Source organism: Lingula anatina, chromosome 3 (assembly GCF_051362555.1).
Source record: "Lingula anatina isolate TDL-2025a chromosome 3, LinAna3.0, whole genome shotgun sequence".
Classification (NCBI taxonomy): Eukaryota; Metazoa; Brachiopoda; class Lingulata; order Lingulida; family Lingulidae; genus Lingula; species Lingula anatina.
Genome location: NC_141769.1, coordinates 20606493 through 20624724, shown reverse-complemented (window position 1 = coordinate 20624724; position 18232 = coordinate 20606493). Strand labels below are relative to the sequence as shown.

At 34.9% G+C, this 18232-nt stretch overlaps 1 protein-coding gene across 4 annotated transcripts in view; it reads left to right on the top strand.

The window, feature by feature from the left end:
• The first annotated feature begins 81 nt into the window (after positions 1-81).
• LOC106179494 (transmembrane protein 131-like) overlaps positions 82-18232 on the top strand; it is a 43177-nt gene continuing 25026 nt past the window's right edge. For 3 of the 4 annotated variants that reach the window (XM_087007976.1, XM_087007975.1, XM_087007974.1), the window contains exons 1-8: positions 82-256; positions 459-514; positions 977-1042; positions 1209-1243; positions 9632-9700; positions 12990-13113; positions 15133-15246; positions 17465-17587. In XM_087007976.1, the coding sequence (XP_086864102.1) occupies positions 142-256; positions 459-514; positions 977-1042; positions 1209-1243; positions 9632-9700; positions 12990-13113; positions 15133-15246; positions 17465-17587 (702 nt within the window). In that variant the 5' untranslated portion in view covers positions 82-141. The remainder of the gene's footprint in view (positions 257-458; positions 515-976; positions 1043-1208; positions 1244-9631; positions 9701-12989; positions 13114-15132; positions 15247-17464; positions 17588-18232) is intronic. The other variant, XM_013563138.2, reaches the window with a different exon arrangement.

Here is an 18232-nt window from a genome sequence, read left to right as displayed (position 1 = left end):
GAATTTATCATCAAATAATGAGACAAGCAGTCTTATTACTTTAACGCATTCATAAAATATTCATGACATTGTTTTTGTTTACATGCCGAAACTATGTCTCCAAGTTTTATCTATGGTAGACGTAGTTCCAAATAAAGAAGCATGGCGGGCAGTGAAAGAGGGGAGATTGTTTTAGAATTCTTGAATATACTTCTGTTTTTAAACGTTTTTACCAGCAACACACAAGGAATTCAAGGATTTGATAGCCATGGACAAGGTAATTTACTACATAAACATCACTCGATCTGTGATAAATAATATAACCTTGAAGTAAAGTGGACGTATGTCTGTGTGAAATTTATCGTCTTGACATCATTCTCACTTCAGACTTCGATATAATCTCCGATGTAATTTTTTTTTACATAGATTGACAAAAATCGTCGTTCAATTGGTTCAGAGTGTCGTATTTTATATTTCAGTATTTATCCAAACTGACAATGAACTCAGATACATGGTGGACGGTCCACACTTGCCTGTGAGTGCGAAATAACCTACATCACGTACAGTACATGAAATTTCAAAACACGTTGATCTACATCGACGTGAACTTGTATTGTAGAGATTACAGTGCTCATGGTGTTCTTTTTATGTTTTTTCAAGATTGTATCATCAAGTACATTTCACAGAAATGATTACAGTTTTGTAAATTATAGTGTATTATTTGGCTCTTGGACACGTGTATACTTAACATTTAAGTAGTCAGATGTGGCCATAGATACATCTTGATCAAGACAAGGGGGTTGATTACTAGCTTTCTGTTTTCACCTGTGGTCTTGTGCCAAGTCATATAGAATGAGATTAGAACAGTTGATAAGAATAAGTGGCCCAACTGCCCCGTCTTCTGTACTGTGGCTATAGTGTCTCCTACCTTCCAAAGATGTCCATACAGATGTTGTTTGGATTTTGGTCTTTTCTGAATGTGTTCTGTTTTCTCCAGAAGTTTGTTCTAGATTATACTAAAGGCAGAACTATGGGGACTAACTGTAACAGATCTGGAAGTAAAGTACGTATCTGGTTATATCACATCGTTTGCCAGGTTGATTATTTGATACAACATTTGGGGCATAGGGAATATACTACATATATAGTTTTTGAGATTATACAGTTGTTATATGTTATTGATATTAAAATCTTCAGTGTTCTCAAATGAAATATAATTTATTTTTCAGAATGTACCAGGAGGAGAATTCCCAGATATTAATAGGTAAGGCAGAAACTGAGATGTTTGTTTTTATCTTGAACTTCTAAAACTGGGACATTGATAAGTTGGTTATTATTTGTATGCTTCAAATTTTATCTTGATAGATATATGAGAAGCTGTAGAAAGCATAGGATAACTGTATCGTGTGTATGTACATTACTTTCCGTTAAAATATGGCTGTTCCTATTCATTTTGAAGCCCCAAAATAACTAGCTGAATAACTTATGTTTATCTTTTAAGCTTCTGTAGTAACACAGTATAGTATTGTAAGCACTGTTGTAGGAACAGTAATCTCTTTCACAGTCATTACAGAGGAGTGACTAACAGTTAACCCAAGGGATATCAACTGTAATATTAATTGAAAGCTTTGAAACTATGCACAAAAAAGGAAACTGAATTTGGTTAAGGAAAAAAAAAAGACATTTGAAAGGTTTAAGCCTCTATACTGCAAATCTTTGCATCATTTTTGCTACTGGTCAGAAAGTTATTCTAACAGGAAGAAGGTTAAATGATAACCGCAGGTGAGGGGACAGTGTGCTAAGCACAAAACCATTAAGAGTGCAGAGATAATGGGAAGAGAGAGATATTCAGCATGATAGCAGCTAGCCATGAGTAAAACTGTAATTTTGAGCGGGCAGAATATTTTATAAACAAGGGTAATTACCCAAATTATGGCTATGCATGATATGGTGTGTGTATATACATGTGCCGTGGCAGCAAAATTTTCTTCTATATCGTGCTAGCAGTTTTTGCTATATAGCTCATTGTCTGTTCATTCCGGGAATGAAAAACATAGCTGCATCAACAAATGCTCTAAATAAAGATGTTTTGGGTCAAATGGCAAGAATAAAAGATTCAGATGGATTTACTTGTATTTTGATGCTTTGCATCAGAAAAGCTATTGATCACTTAGCCAACATGGCAGGATTTCATTGGTCAATGGAGAAGCTAAGGTAAAAGGGACTCGCGCAAATCAATAGTCTGGTGTTGGTGGGACGAGCTCTAATGGAGATATTGATTGACTATCCAGGAGCTCATCAGCCAGGCGAGTATGCTCCTTAACAACAATGATAGTGGCTTTCTCCCTGGGATAGCAGACAAATGTATGCAAACACTACTTTACATATCGTTTAAAAAGCTTTTTGTAGCCAAGATAAAAGAGGTGAATATCTATTTGGGGAATGCAAAGCTTAGGACTTGTATGAAGTAAATTCTGTTTAGCTAAGTAAAATACCTGATATTTGTTGTGTAGGTACTTTATGTTGTGAAGATTTGGAATTAGGAAAGAGAACATTGAAATGGTATTTGTGTTGAGACGTTTAAGAAAGATATACAATTTGAAGATAGATGGGCCACTGCCAGAAGATTGAATGAGATACTGCAGAATGAAACACGGTTGAAAAAAAAACAAGCTAATATTATACTGAAAGAAAATAAAATTAAAATTTGAAAAATAAATAGGAATGAAAAGTACAGCTGTAAAATGTTCACTGTTTGAAATCTTTAGTCCTGTGCATAAGAAGGAATCCATGACTAATTATACTAAATAAATAAATAAATAAATAAATAAATAAATAAAATAAAAAATCAAATCCAGAAAAATCAAAACCTGGGTCTAATTTTTTTCCTGCAAGGTTCCCCAAAACATTTTATACTATTATCAAAAGTCTGATCTTCCCTCCATGAACAGAAAAGATCAGAAATATCGTAGACAAGGAAAGAGTGGTAATTATAATAGAAGACAGTCTAGCCATGTGGTATGCTGAAGGTATAAATTAGCTCTTTGATTGGACAAAACTTTGCAGTTGCTTTAATAATAATAATAAGTTTCTTATTTGGCACCTTACAATGGATAATATAACTAAAATTTCACATTTACTTCTAAAACGGATGCATCACTTCTCTCATAACTGCTATTTAATAAAACCGGCTGATTAATACAGACTTATCTTTACTATTTGACCCATATTACTGTAAGTGCATCCAAGTAAATGGCAGTTATTCCATTTGTTTGTATTTCTTGTCTCTTTAAAATGATTTCATTTTGTTTATCAATAGTTATAAAAAGCCAAAGTCGACCAGTCTGTTCACTTAAATGTTCAGTTCCAATTATGGCAATATTTATTCATCAAGGCCTAAGAATTGTTGCTGCTGCTATTCTGACAGAAGATGGAGGAGGAGGATCATAGCAGAAGTGATTAATTTAACTAATTGGTTTATAGTCATTGCCTGCCGCAGACCTCTTAGTTCAGTAGTCTGGATGTTTTCAATATATCCATATAGAACATCAGCAGTGAGATCAATATGTGGAGTGGGGACTGCTATGTGATATATGGCCAGGTGAAGTTGAAGTGGAACTTCTTCTCCTAGTTTGCCCTGTGAGGTCTCTAATGGGATACTGATTATGTATAGTGGTTTTTGATGACCGGAGGAAGTGTGTATGTGGATCTGTTTGGGGGTTTGTGGTCTGCCATCACATGTATTTTGAAATTCAATGTTGTGGCTGGACAAAGTGGTCATTTGTATAAATTTGATATCGTGTTGGGCCTTGCAGAATCGGCTTCACTGTGTGATAACAAAAGGCTAGTTTCTTTTACCTTTTTCATAAGCATTGCTTATGAAAGCCAAGAGGTAGACTGCATGAACCAATAGGAGAGTTCATTGACACCATTGGAATAAACATTTTTCTGTTTGTCATTGAGAACATGAATATTTGTTGTACTGAATTGTTTTTTTTTAAATACGACATGATTAAAGCATGACAAAATTTTCAAACATGGTGTATGTATTTTTTTCCTCAACTTGGAACAATGCAGATTTTAAGTAAACTCATTCATTTTTTTAGTTTAATAATCTTATCAATTAATTGCAGGTGTAATGATAATACAAGCACTTGTGATTGCTTCTATGAATGCAAAAATAGCTGTACAGAGTTGAAAGGCTGTGACTTTTAACTTGTAGAAATGCACAAACTATCACTTTTTGGTTCTGTAAGTGTTCAAGTTGGTTGGCCGGTAGAGATATTGTACTAAAGCACTGAACCACTCCTTGCCATTGTCATTTAAGGTTGTTTCTTACGTCAAATATTGAAAGCACCAAGCAAGCCATGCATTGTAGTTTTCTATGGGCATGGGTTGCACTGAAGGCTGCTGAAAGTTCTGTTTATGGTGGTGCTGTAATGAAAAGAAAATGCAGAGTGATGAAAAGAAAATGTTAGAGAATAAACTACCTTGTTTATGTGAAGGTTGAACCAACATTGAGGCTGGATAATTCACTCACTCATTTGAATTTAAATCTTCTAATCAGTCCCAGAAGGCCTTACCCTTACTTTGTCTACCTCTGTCTAGCCAGGGTGGTAATTCTCAGATATTTGAATTTCATAAAACTCCTGCTTTTGCTCTTGATAGTTTTTAGTATGGGTATTAAGTGAATCTGGTATCCAAGTGACATTTTAATAGGGGGGGTTATTGCTTTAAACTGGTCAGTACGTCCATAAATTTAAGATGCCACTAGGTTTGAAAGTGACTTTTAAGCCATAGCGTCATTTATAATAATTTTTGCCAATGGCAGTAAGTTTAACCAATAGATATTGTAGCTAATTAAAAAGTTTTTCATTGATAAGTTTGAAATTGATTGTGTTGGACATTTTGAACTGATTGACTTGAGCAAATTGCGCTTGCCTGGGTATATTTGGCATGACCCCCACCTTGCCGTAATGCGTTTGTGAACGGGCACATCAAAAACCTGCCGCTAAGTGGCCTAGGAAGTAACCTCAAGTATAACAACAACCTGGAAAGGTATCTATAGGGCAGCCTAGGTAGTAAGTTGTGAATGTGCGGAGTGAATGATTGTGATAGGTTTTAGATGCAGCCTCCCCCTCCCAGCTCACTAGGTTTGAGAGACATTTATATACAGTGCTTGTATGTTGGAAATGAAAGGGAAAATCAAGGATCAGTGAATAGAAGTAAATTATGTAAAGACTGATAATCAAATAGACATACCAAATAATAGGATTAGTGGGTTGTTTTAAAGATATATTTCAAAATGTAATTTTTATAATATAATTTATTGGCTGTTTTGAGTTGTATTTGGTGTGTACTAGTACAAACAATCTGTTTACAGCAGTGTAGTCTTGCACAAGTCATTTGTAGGATACATAGTGGCAGGTGATATAAGAAAAAAAAACATCAACCAGGTCATGTGCACTGATGCCACAAATGAAATATTAAGTGATGGAATGTGATCAGGCAACTGAGTCGAGAAAAACAGGTGTTGAGTCTGTCTCCACAGTGACATGAGGTGTGTGTGTGTGTGTGTGTGTGTGTGTGTGTGTGTGTGTGTGTGCAATCATAATACAGTCGTGTGCTTGTGTATGAATTGAAAATCCTGTGCATGTGTGTTTTTATCTGCATGCATGCACGTAAGCTTACACATATGTATTCATGCACACAGGCTGAAACAACATAAAACATTGGCTGTGCAAAGTATATGTACTGAGTTCTGAATTATTGATTGACAGTGTCAGGGTACATAGAGTAACAGCTGAATCATGAAATAACACCTGAGCATACTTACCTCCGTAATACTCTAAATTATTCCATGTGAAGGAATTAACTCTGGCTTAAATGAACAAATATTCTTCATTAATTCAGTTTTTTTTCCAAAGGTCAGGTAAAGGTAAGAAGATTATGAAATGAGAATATTTGTTCCGGGTGATAATTGAGATATGCATGAAGAAGTTAGAAAGTTCCCCTTAATTACTATCTGTTATAATTATACAGTTGGTATATTAACAGCATAGGCTCTAAATCCCCTCCAAACCAGGCCACAAGAATGAGGTGCTACTGATGATTGTTATACCTGTAGAAAGTGCACAATGATTGGGTTATTTTGATGGGGGAATGTGTGAAAGATGTATTTACTAGTACAGTTGATAATCGTCTGTGAAGGAGATTGGTATTGGATAGTGGACCCAGGCTGTGGACCCAGGAGCAGATTAATTTTCACTTGAATGATGGAAGGTTGCAGGAATTTGTAAAGAAAAGAGGCCTGAAGAACTACTTGCTTTGTATTCCCTGACCTACAAAAACTAAAGGTCACCATACTTGAGATGTGCACTTACCATGCCCATTGCCCATTACAAAACAAGAATTTGTTTGTAACAAAACTTCTCAGTTTATTTGGAGATGGCACGCTCTTTCTGGCGTGACTTTTAAAATAACTTTTCCATAGAACACCAAGTAGTCTGGATATATAGGGTGGATGTATATTGTAATCAGAGTATGTTTTGTTCATATTTGGGAATTGAAAATGGATCCTTTTAGTCTCAAACATTTTTTTGTGAAATAATGAGTTTTATTTATGATCCTACCAATATAACTTTCCTAATAGCTGTTCAAAGTTACTGCCTAAGTGAGGGGTATACTACTTGGTATTTTGAATGATCTCTATGATGGGCAAGTGCTATTAACACCAAATACATTGCCATACGTGATTCAGGACTTTATCTCAAAGAATACATGATTGAATAACCTTTTTTTTCTGCACTTCTATACCTGGTGGTTGTGCTTAAATTTAAAAACCTCTTATAACCCATTGAAAACAGTAAACACTCCACAGTTTTCAGATTTGATCCTGTTAATCTTGAGATTTCCAACCAAATACCCTGACAAGTCGTACAGGATGCTCTGTTTAGTTGTGGAGAATAGGCATTGTTTGGAGTGCCCCATTTTTGAAATGATTTCTTTGGTCGAGGATGAAAGGTTGTGTTAATATCATTTTAATATGGCTCGCTCTCTCTCTCTCTCTCTCTCTCTCTCTCTCTCTCTCTCTCTCTCTCTCTCTCTCTCTCTCTCTCTCTCGATGATTTGGCTAAGATTTTCAGGTTTTTGGTTTGAAAGCAATTTTATCCCAAAGTCTTCCCAGGTAGTGCAGTGGTGTGTTTTCTCAGAGCTGCAGCAGAAAAACTATATCATGTGAAGAAAAATTAAAAACCAATATATTAATCCCTTTAGATTTTACATTGAATTAGGAGCAGTTAAGTCTGTGAATGCTTGCATACACCAATTTCCTCTCGTAAATTACTCCAAAGTAGATTGAAGTGGGTGTTCGCTAAGCATACTCATTCATAAAAAATCTATCATTGCAGACCATGTAAGGTGTGACAGGACTTCCTCTAACATATTGCATTTGGCTTATTGCTAAACATACTATATTCTAATATGACTAATGAAACTAAGTGCACTGTTTAGCCAAATTTATCATTGATCACTGTCAATATTTTGATTTGGCTCAAATGATCCAGCTATTTGGCCAAAAGGCATTGGGCAAGACACTCCTAGGGAAAGCCCAGTATAAAGAAGACATGGGGACCCAATACTCATTTATTTCACCTACTGGTGACAGATTGATGGTCCATATCTAGGTACTCTGTAGTAATTAGGACATGACCCACTTGATCCCTGAAGGAGGTGATATATAGGCTTTAGTACGATAATCACTGTCATCTAATCTTGTCAGAAGTAACCTTTAGTACAACCTCTCCAAACGTGACAGCGACCAGGAGATGGGTGAACAACGTGTGCCCTAGTTAGATAGTAGGCTATAATGAAGTGCATCCCTTGAGTGCATTTTAGTGTACAGAATTTAATGTCTGCAGTTGTTAATAATATATTCCCAATGCATTCAAAGTGATATTTGTTGAGAAAGAGTAAAAAATGTGCTGAGGTGAAGTTCATTCAGGTTGTGTATGTTTTGTAAACATAAGTTGCGTGAATTGAGCCCTCAACTTTTGACCAGGAAGTTATAGTATATTGTTATTTCGTATTGGGACTATTTTGAGGGGTTTTGTAAGATTTGATAGAAATATTAATATATGAACCTTTTCTCACAAATGGCCATTCTAGCATAGTGTTTATGCAGTTCTTTCTCATAAAATTTGCAGCTTCTTTTTTTTTAAGAAGTTGAGGAATTTTGAATATAGAATAGTGTTAATTGTGTTGTGCTGTATGTGGAAATTAATTTAAAAGAACTTGAGTGTGTGATTTTGTATGTATCTCTGTCTGGCTTAAGCTTTGGTTTATAGGAGGAGATAGCCATGTAGAGTAACATCCTTGTAATGAAAAAAAGAAAATGGTTTGATTATCATGTGGCTTTGCTGGCACATTAATATTGAAAACAAATGATACAGAAAAATGGACTCTTTTGATGGCTGAACTGCAAGATGTTTTCAGTTTGGAAATTTCTATCTGTAAACAAGTACTAGTACTTCATTATGCCCCTATTTCACACAGACCACGAATCCCACGAATGGCCATGAATTGACAAATTTTACGATTCGTGGTTGAATCGTTATCAGTTTGTGAAGTTCTGAACAGATTCGTATATATTCGTAGTCAGTTCTTGCACTTCTTGACCAACAGGAATTGGTGGCAAAAACTTTGATGCCCCTATTTCACACAGACGACGAATCGCCAGGAATTGAAAATTTCATGATTCGTGGTTGAATCGTAATCAGTTCGTGAAGTTCTTAACAGATTCGTATACAATCGTAGTCAGTTCTTGCAATTCTTGATCAATTGGGAATTCGTGGCAAAAATTTTGAGCTGTTCAAAGTTTTGGCCACGAACTCACGATTCCAAATAATCGTAGTGAATTTCTGGACAATATTCGTGCAATTCCAGCCGAATCCCACGAATATTCGTAACACTATCGCACCTGTATCGTAACTGAATCGTAGAGCGTGTCGAATTAGACCAGAAAATTGGCAAAATCTCACGACTCTAGCCGAATCCCACGAATATTCAGAACACTATCGCACCTGTATCGTAACTGAATCGTGAGCGTGTCGAATTAGACCAGAAAATTGGCAAAATCTCACGACTCTAGCCGAATCCCACGAATATTCAGAACACTATCGCACCTGTATCGTAACTGAATCGTGAGCGTGTCGAATTAGACCAGAAAATTGGCAAAATGTCACGAATCCTCACGAATCCTGAAATTTGTCAATTCCTGGTGATTCGTGGGACTCGTGGTCTGTGTGAAATAGGGGCCTAAGGCAGAGTTTTATGGTTTATTTTGTTAGTTTTAGGATAACTTAGAAATAATTGAGTAATCTTATTAGGGCTGATCTAAAATCTTATGATGTTCATCTTTTTCAAGTGATAAATGGATTAACTGGGTTTTTTTTCAGTTTTGTTGACTGAAATGCTATTGTTTTGATTGAAGTAGTTAGATTAAACTTTAATTCATTTTTTTTAAAATATTCATATTAAAATATGAAAGAAATGCTATGAATTCTTGTAGTGAAAAATACCCTGTATTATCTAAGTGATTGTTATGATTATTATTTTTAACTAAAATAGAAAACATTTTGTTTTTCTTTTACAGTTTACAAGAAAGTAGGTTGCCATCTAGTCCTATAAGGTTTGATCCACCCATGTTAGATTTTGATGAACAGTAAGTACAGTTCATTTTCATTTTGTGGTTGAAATTTTCAGTATTATTATTATTATTATTATTATTATTATTATTATTATTATTTGCAAATATGCTAATTTACATCTTTAGAATTAGTATTTATTGTGTTTTATGTATATATGTAATTTTTTTTGTGGCATTTTGATTGTTTCTGTTATTCATATATATAAATTGAAAAAGGCATTGATGCAGAAGTGGCAAACCAAAAAGGAACAATGAAAATACTGTATTTGCATCATTATTATTTTTTTTTTAACACAAAATGTCATTGTGATGTTATGCTGTAAGAGTGCAATGCAAGCAGGGATTTCCCTATTTTGGCAGCCTACAATCTCTTAGTTTATGTCATCCATATACTCATAATTACCTAGACACACATTTTAGGGTTCTTGGCTTGCACTGGTTAAGCTAAAGAGGTGTGGCAGTGAAGTATACCCATTTAAAATGGTTAAAAATGGAGTTACGTGGCAAAAACTTCTGGTCCATCAGCAATATAGTAGATTCTATGTAATATAGATTTCAGTCAAAGATGTACTTTAGCTTGGCTTACCTCTGCTCAGATAATAACCCTTTGTAAATTATATAAATAACTAAGAAACAGTTGCTATGGTGATTGTCCCATTGCCTTAGTAACCACTGTTAAGTAGAGAGGATTGATGTTGCTATCTTAGGTAAGCACAGTGTACAGCCATTGGCCTCCCAGGAAATCAAACTAATTAGTTTTGTTCTGGAGTACAGCGAAAGGCTTGTGACATGATCGTAGAGAGAGATCGGGAGCCATTTGTCTCCATATTGCTTACTCCATGATTCCCAAGAAGGCAAGCTTTTTTTTTTTTTTAGACTTCTGCAGATGAATGTTGTAATCATAGTAGATGAATGCATTTCAACTAAAATAAATTAAATAAGTATAAAGATAAATTGATGAACAGTTTTTGCTAAATGTTGTGCTCAAGACATTAACCATTGGTAAGTATGGGAAAATTGTTGTTTACCCCAGGAAAAAAAAAATTTTGGCTAAAACAAACAGTTGTTATTTCTTAAGGTTATCATTTGAAGTATAACAGAAAGGAAATAATCAAATGTTTGTATGTGGTCTTTTAATTTGACAGTAAAAAGAAAAAAAGAAACTAATTGATAGAAATAATGAGACAAAACATTTCTTTGCATTCACATGAAGGACAACCTTAGTTGGTGCTAAACCTCCTTCCCCCCCCCCCTCTCCTCTCTTCTAACCAATCATTAATTCTCTTGCTCACTTCTCATATTTCTCCGTTTATGATAAAGAAAATCACCAGAGAACTAATGGTTAATACTGGTGATTGAAGATGAGCTATTATTCTGTGGTTAATCACCACAAAAGCAATCATTGTCTCCAGTTGCCTTTATTTCCAAGTCATTAGAAATTGAAGCAGATTAGGAGAACTTCTCCATGATTTGAGGTACAGGCCTATAGCCAGGTTTTTCAGAGGAAGAGGGGGGGGTCTTTTTCCAAAAAATTGAACCTTTTACCATGAATCTTTTATGTACCTAGATAAAATTTTACCCAAAGTGGACCTTTTGCTGTCAAAAAGGGCAGTTTGTTTGAAAATTGGAAAATTGTTAGACCCATGGAACAACATTAAAGCTCACAAATGCATGTGGTACTTAAACATGCCTGAAAAGAGCAAGCAGTTGTTTTAAGATACCCCTGGGCTGGTGTCATCTCATATTTATATGGGTACTGGTACTGGCGAGATACTAAACATTTTTATGGGTACTGGTTGTCACAGGTGAGATACTGAAAGTTGTGTAGTTTTCAAAGCTGAATATTTGGGGGCACAGTGGTGTTTTAAATATGAAATATATTAGGATGGACAGAAAGTTATAACCTTGTCCTTTTTATATCTCTGTTATTTTCCCAAAGCCATGAAAGTTGTTATAAAATCTCCTCGGTTTTCCAAAGCTGCCTCTTCAAATAACAAATGCACAAAATGAAATACCACCTTACTATGTCAACAACAACTGCAGAATTATGCACTAATTGCCTTCAGTGGAAAATGATCCAATAATCAATAGAATAAAATATCACTGGTGTGGTATGAAAATAAGGTGTGTGGTGTCGTGTGTGGAGAAGCCATATGGTCGAATTGTGCTAAATGGTCTATTTGATGCACAAAGGTAATTTACAGGGTTTTTGTTCCATACTGGTTTTTATAATGATTGAGCTAGGCATGTGAGATGCTGTGAGCATTATGATCACAAACAATGCTGTCATGTTCATATAAATTTGTTTGTATTAATGTATTTATTCTTGGTGATCTTAAAAATAGCTTTGTCTGGTATTGATGAAGAGTTATTCAGATATTGCATCATTGTAGCCAAAGATCCATTGCCGTATATGATCCTTCTTTTCCAAAAATCTTACAAAAATAGATAACGACTTGAAAAAAAAATTTTTTTTTCCGCTGAAGTCATACAGGTGTATTTTCAGTTTGACGTTCTCAGGTACAGATAAATACCTGAAAGTATAACCTGCTTAGCTGAGAATCCAAATGCCCTCGTTTAATTATCCAATTGTCACATCAATATGTACCAACTAATTGATCTATTTGGAATATTTATGCATAATTTAAGATAATACAACTGCACAACATTTAGTAATAACTGTATATTGACAGGAGGTTGTTACTGCTTCGATAAAAGTGACATGTGTATATACAGTGCTTTAAACAGGAAATAATACCCCAAAATAGCATTCTCACCTCTTCAAACAATCAATAAATATAAACAAGACCTATTCCATATTCATAGCAAAACATGCACTCAATCTAAGAAATAAATAAATCAAAACTGCATACATTTTACAGTTTGTGATTATAACATGGTACCTCTCCAACAGTAATAGTTATGAATAACCTTGTGGTTTTGTATATTCTATTTATAAGAAGAAGAAATATTATTGTAAAAATGTTTTTTGTCTGTAACAAAAATGTCTTTTGTCTGTAACATATACCATGATAGATGTTGAGAACAAAAAATAAACGGTGTCAACGTTACTCGTATTCATGCTTAACGTTAATGTGTGGGAGGTGAAAAATGTGTTGGTGTCTTGTTCTTGCTATCCCTTGTGGTATAAAGTGTAAGAGAATGCTGGAGTGTCCAGGGACATGCATGCATGCGCGCACACATGTGCGCGCACACACACACATACACACATGATTATATAAACTGTGAAGAATAGTAGATTTGCTGCTTTCACTTAGTTACCTTACACTCTTGTCTATTTCAGTGCGGTGGGGATGCCACACATGGAAACAGTAACAGTTCACAACCCAGACACAATAAACAGCTTGCACCTTTTATCAATATCTGGGAGCACACTACATTTCCATTGTTCATTTTTTCAAGATAAGGTGAGTAGTCTGCTTTAGATCATTTTCATTGATCAGGTCCGTGCTGTTACTGTAAAACTCGATGCTGTCAATATTACTGCGAGACATCTATGAATATCAGCTGCTTGACACGAGGGTGACTTTGTTGGTTGAATTGTGGTAAGAGTTTGGTTTTGTCATTTGAGAGAAATGCATGACTGTAAATATAAATACTAGCTAGGCTAACGAGTTCAGGTTGCTGACAACTATGTGGCATAGTTCATTTCTTCACAATTTTAAGTGCTTTTCATTTGTATTTTATACCCTAAATAATGTTGCAGGTATAGTGTGTAATTTATGTTCTTTTCTGCTGGATTTGAACTGATCATTTTGATAATTTAATGATCAGTTTCATTGACATTTTATGAGTATCACAAATATCAGCATGAAACAATGATAGATTATTGAATAATATTTCATTCCCATGTAGATATTTACCGAGTAGAATCAAAATGTTTGTCATTGACCATGATTGGTGATAACTGAGAAATGATTAATTTCCGTTCCTTGATGAATAAATTGAGACCACTGATGTGGCTGCATTTAATTTGATGCTACATTGTGTGATGAGACGAAGCCACGTTTGACGAACCATTCTCCAAAATGATGACGTACGACTGCTGTCCAAGAATCCAGCGTATTGCTTTTTTCATTCCAGACTTTTTAACACCCAAACAAGTGTTACTGACGGAGTATATTTGCTCAGTTTACAAACAGTTTTGTCAGTGTAACAGCTTCTGTTTAGATTATCATGATCAGGTTGACTGCATTACTCCATTTTATGACTTTAAATCACATATCAATTTTAGAATTAAAATGACAAAATGACAATTGATATATAGTGGTGCCCTTTGGCATTTACATTGAGTCTTCAAAATGTAACTCAAATACAACTCTCGTCCTTAAGTTAATTTTATTTTTCCAAAACTTAGACCCCATTTCCATAGATTTTAGATCGATCTATCCCTGTGGGGAGTCTCACTAAATTACTGTCAGCTTAGCCGGCTTAAGCGTCTGTCCCGCCTACTGAAAGCTGTAAGGGGGTAATTAACTATGGTGCGCTCTCGGCTGACTGCAATTTAGTGTGAACCCCCAGGGAGTTAGGTTGATCTAAATCTTAATCCCTGGCTCGATCTAAATCTCTGGGAAAACACCCTTACTTCTGGATGTTTTCTGTTGATAAATTTACAGCTGTAAAGTTCTGTATCTGTTCACCTAGACCTATCTTGTTGACACAATTCTAGTCATAGGACATTGCCCTTAATACACTAATGATAGACAGCCTATCTATCCATCAATTCCTGGTTAAGCACATAGCAAAATTATAGTACATGCTGAATTGTATGTGTTAAAATATGAAAACATTTCCAATACAGGACATAGATTCTCTGCTTAAGCTTGGGTTGACTTCTTGTTGTATCTATAGGTGAATAGCTGTCACAGTGTTATTCATGGCTCATGATGGAAGACCTAAGTCAAAATGAATAATGGGCAAATGCATGATTTTTTTTCTGCCCATTTGTTATGCTTTCATTTTTACAGGAGTTAACCAAGTTTATAGGATTCAGCCAGTCCAAATGCCAAATACAAATTGTATTTGCCAGTATGAAGTAATGCAATCAACTTGTGTTTTATTTAATTATTGATCAAATGTCATCTGTATTAGTTGAGGACCAAACCAATGCTATAGTAGATAGACATGATTTTTTTATGTAGTAAAAGTTAATTTTCTCTTTATTCTTTCTATTTATTCAATTACAGTTTCTCTGTAGCTAACGTCACGGAAGGGGAAGAGAAACATGAGGGCGTTTTTCTTTCTTACAAAGACACTAATTCATGTGGTAGATTTTTATAGGAAAAATTACCCATGTTATACTATTTGATGATATTTGTCATTTATTTTAAAAAAATGTCAAGGGAAGTCAGTGTATAGCATTTTAAGCCTCACTTTTTCTACTGTTGTCCTTTCTGCAATGTGATGAATTGTTTTTGTCTTTCCAGTTGGTTCCTCCTGGAGGCAACACAACATTTGAAGTAGTATTTTTAGCCAGACAAGTAGGAAATGTAGAAAACACATTATATATTCATACATCCCAGGGCACCTTCAAATACCAGGTGAGTGTGTGTGGGGAGTATTTACTGCCGTCAAGATTGTTCAGAACATTGGAGTCAAGGCGACAGAGATCTAATTATTATAGTTATTTATAAAGATGAACAGTTATCTTGGAGTTGGACCATGGGGTTATGATTATGAATTTTTTTTTTTTTTTGAAAAAAATTCATTTATGGAAAATCTTAGAGAATTGTCTTCTGTAACCAGAAAATATCTAATAATTTATCTGAAAGAATTTTTGTAATGTTAGTTTTAGATATTATATGGAACAGGTTTAAATTTTCTCATGAGTGAACTAGTTTATGTCAGATATTGAATGATTTACAACACCCCCATGAAGATTATTAATAATTACAGGGTAGATGGCTAAGTATTGGACCATGGCCTACATTTACATTCCTTAGATATGATTCGTAAATAAGGTCATTCAGGTGAACTATAAATAGACAATTTTGGTCAATATTTGGATCATATCAATGGTATTTTTAGAAAAATAACACCAGGATGAGTAACTCATTAAATCTTGGTGAAACTAATGATGAGAAGTTTCAGAAAGTATGTATGCAATAAAAAGTGAGAAAAATATCAGTAACACTTTCAGGTGAATACAACTTCCATATCAGATATTGGACTTTCTGCAGCGTATTTTCTAAATCAACCAAATCACTAATAGTTCTAAATCATGGTAGAAATAGAAAAAAGAATTTTTTTATGAAAATATTTATAGCCAATTAGAAAGCAAAATAAATTTAAATTAATAATGGCTCAAGTGTTATTCATTTAATTTATGGGAGCCTTGAGATTTTCCTCATAAGTAGATGATGGGAGAAAAAAATAACATGGTTAGTTAGGCAGGAAATTATTCAACAAGTTTATCTCTTTTATATATCTGTTTTGTTATGATGTTTTTGTCTACTGTAAGGTTTGAGAAGTAGAACAAGTGAATACTTCCCATGTCAAAGTGGTTATCCAGTAGGCGGAGTTAAATTGAAGAGTTAGTTGTGTTATCAGTTACATGTTCTTAAAAAGACAGATAAACCTCATGTTTAACAAGATGTGGTTTTCATGTGACAATGGTAAAAAAAAACCCACTGAGATAATTCTAAAGCTAACGCATTTTTTAAGTGTACTTTATCAGGCGAATTATCACAAAAGAGATCTTTGAAAATGAATGGGCGGAGTGGGAGAGGGAATTCCAGGCTTCTAACATGGTAGATTTTCATGCATTTTGCACATTATTTGGTCAATGGTTACACGTTTTCAGATGTTTTTCAATCATTAAGAACAAGACAAACATTTGATGGAAGTCATTTTAGAACTGCTACGTTGACAACTGTGTGATTTATTAGCACCTACTTACATAGTCAGCCATTTTGATCAGGTAAACCAAATTGATGTGAATGTTATCTGAACCATCTTGGAAGAAAACATTCTCCAAAAAGATTGAGATGATTTGCTGCATTCAACAGAGTGACATGTCACATGCATGTTCGAGGCAAACTTGTCAGATCTTCACAACGATAACCCAGACACGTGTGGGATAGAACAACCAACATTTACACAATAGGGGCCATCTGACGTTATAGGAAACTTAAAAACTTGCAAGAATGTGTGCGAAGTGGGGTTAATTTTTGAACAGTTATGGTGAAAGAATCTTTGCACCGGGAAAGTTTTAGACAGCAAAAAAATAAGGCCTGTCCTTAATTGTCATCTTACCTCTACAGCTGCCCTCAACTTGTTTGTTGCCCTTGAATGAGTTCAGGGAGATAAGCCTCTTTACTAACACAAATGATTTCCGCTGTGAGGATGTATTAATTTTGAAGTAAACAGCAATAATCACATGTAACTATGGTCTATTATACCAGCTATACCTGGGTGTTACACGCCTACAGAGAGTTATCATAATTATACTGGATCAGACGTGAAACTGTGGTATTATATAATAATTAATGGGATTCTTAGTGTTGTTGTCAGAGATTAATACTTTGTCATCTTCATAACCATGTAAATATTCATGGCAGTAATCTATCTGTGAATTCAAATGCCTGTAAATGACTAAGAGTCGAAAAAAACTAAGTTGCTCTTAATTGCCTTAAAGATTACTGTGGTTAAGATTTCCATAGTTCTTTATATTAATCCTAAGTCGTTTATTCTCTTAAGTACATTATATTTGTGCTACAGCAGTGCATTGTTATGATATGATTACTTCTACTGTTTCAGGTATTTGGAGTGGGTATCCCTAACCCCTACAGATTACGGCCCTTTCTAGGGGCCAGGGTGCCCCTCAATAGCAGTTTCTCTCCACTTATACACATGCACAATCCTCACAGTACTGCTTTACAGGTAAGTCCTCAGCAACAGTTTTGAAAATCAAAACCAATGCGGTGCATATTTAGGAGAATAGGGAGCAATGTTACATGTTTCAGCCATGTATGAGCCGTGAGTTAAATTAGCTTTGGTTAAAAGAGGGTCAGACAAAAGATGGTGTCATTGCCACCAAGTCTGCTGTCACAGTGTGGTAGATGTGAAAGTGTGGTAGGTGTGATAGTGTGGTAGGTTTGAATGTGACAGCTTATCATGTGTGACTTTTAGTCTAATCTTTGGTGAAGTAGACCCAAGACCTTGTGAGCTAATGGAAAATGGACATTAGTGGACATGAAAATAAAATATATGTGACATATTCAGACTTATAGCAGAAATAAGCAAGGTTAGTACTTCCAAACGTTACTTCCATCATAGAATTGCACAGAATTGGAATTAAATGAATTTAGCAGATTTAAAGCTTTGTGCAGTTTTAATCCTAGAGGTGCACTTTGCTCGACCTTCTTACCCTAATGACCAAGATTAAGTAAATTCATCTGCGAGGTATCTGCTGTTACTAAAGAAAATTGCGTTTATCACGTCAAGTGCAAATAAGGTGGAGAGAAGACATTAGGGGGAGCCACCATAGGATCCACTCAACATTCAGAAAAAATGAATAGGTAGAAA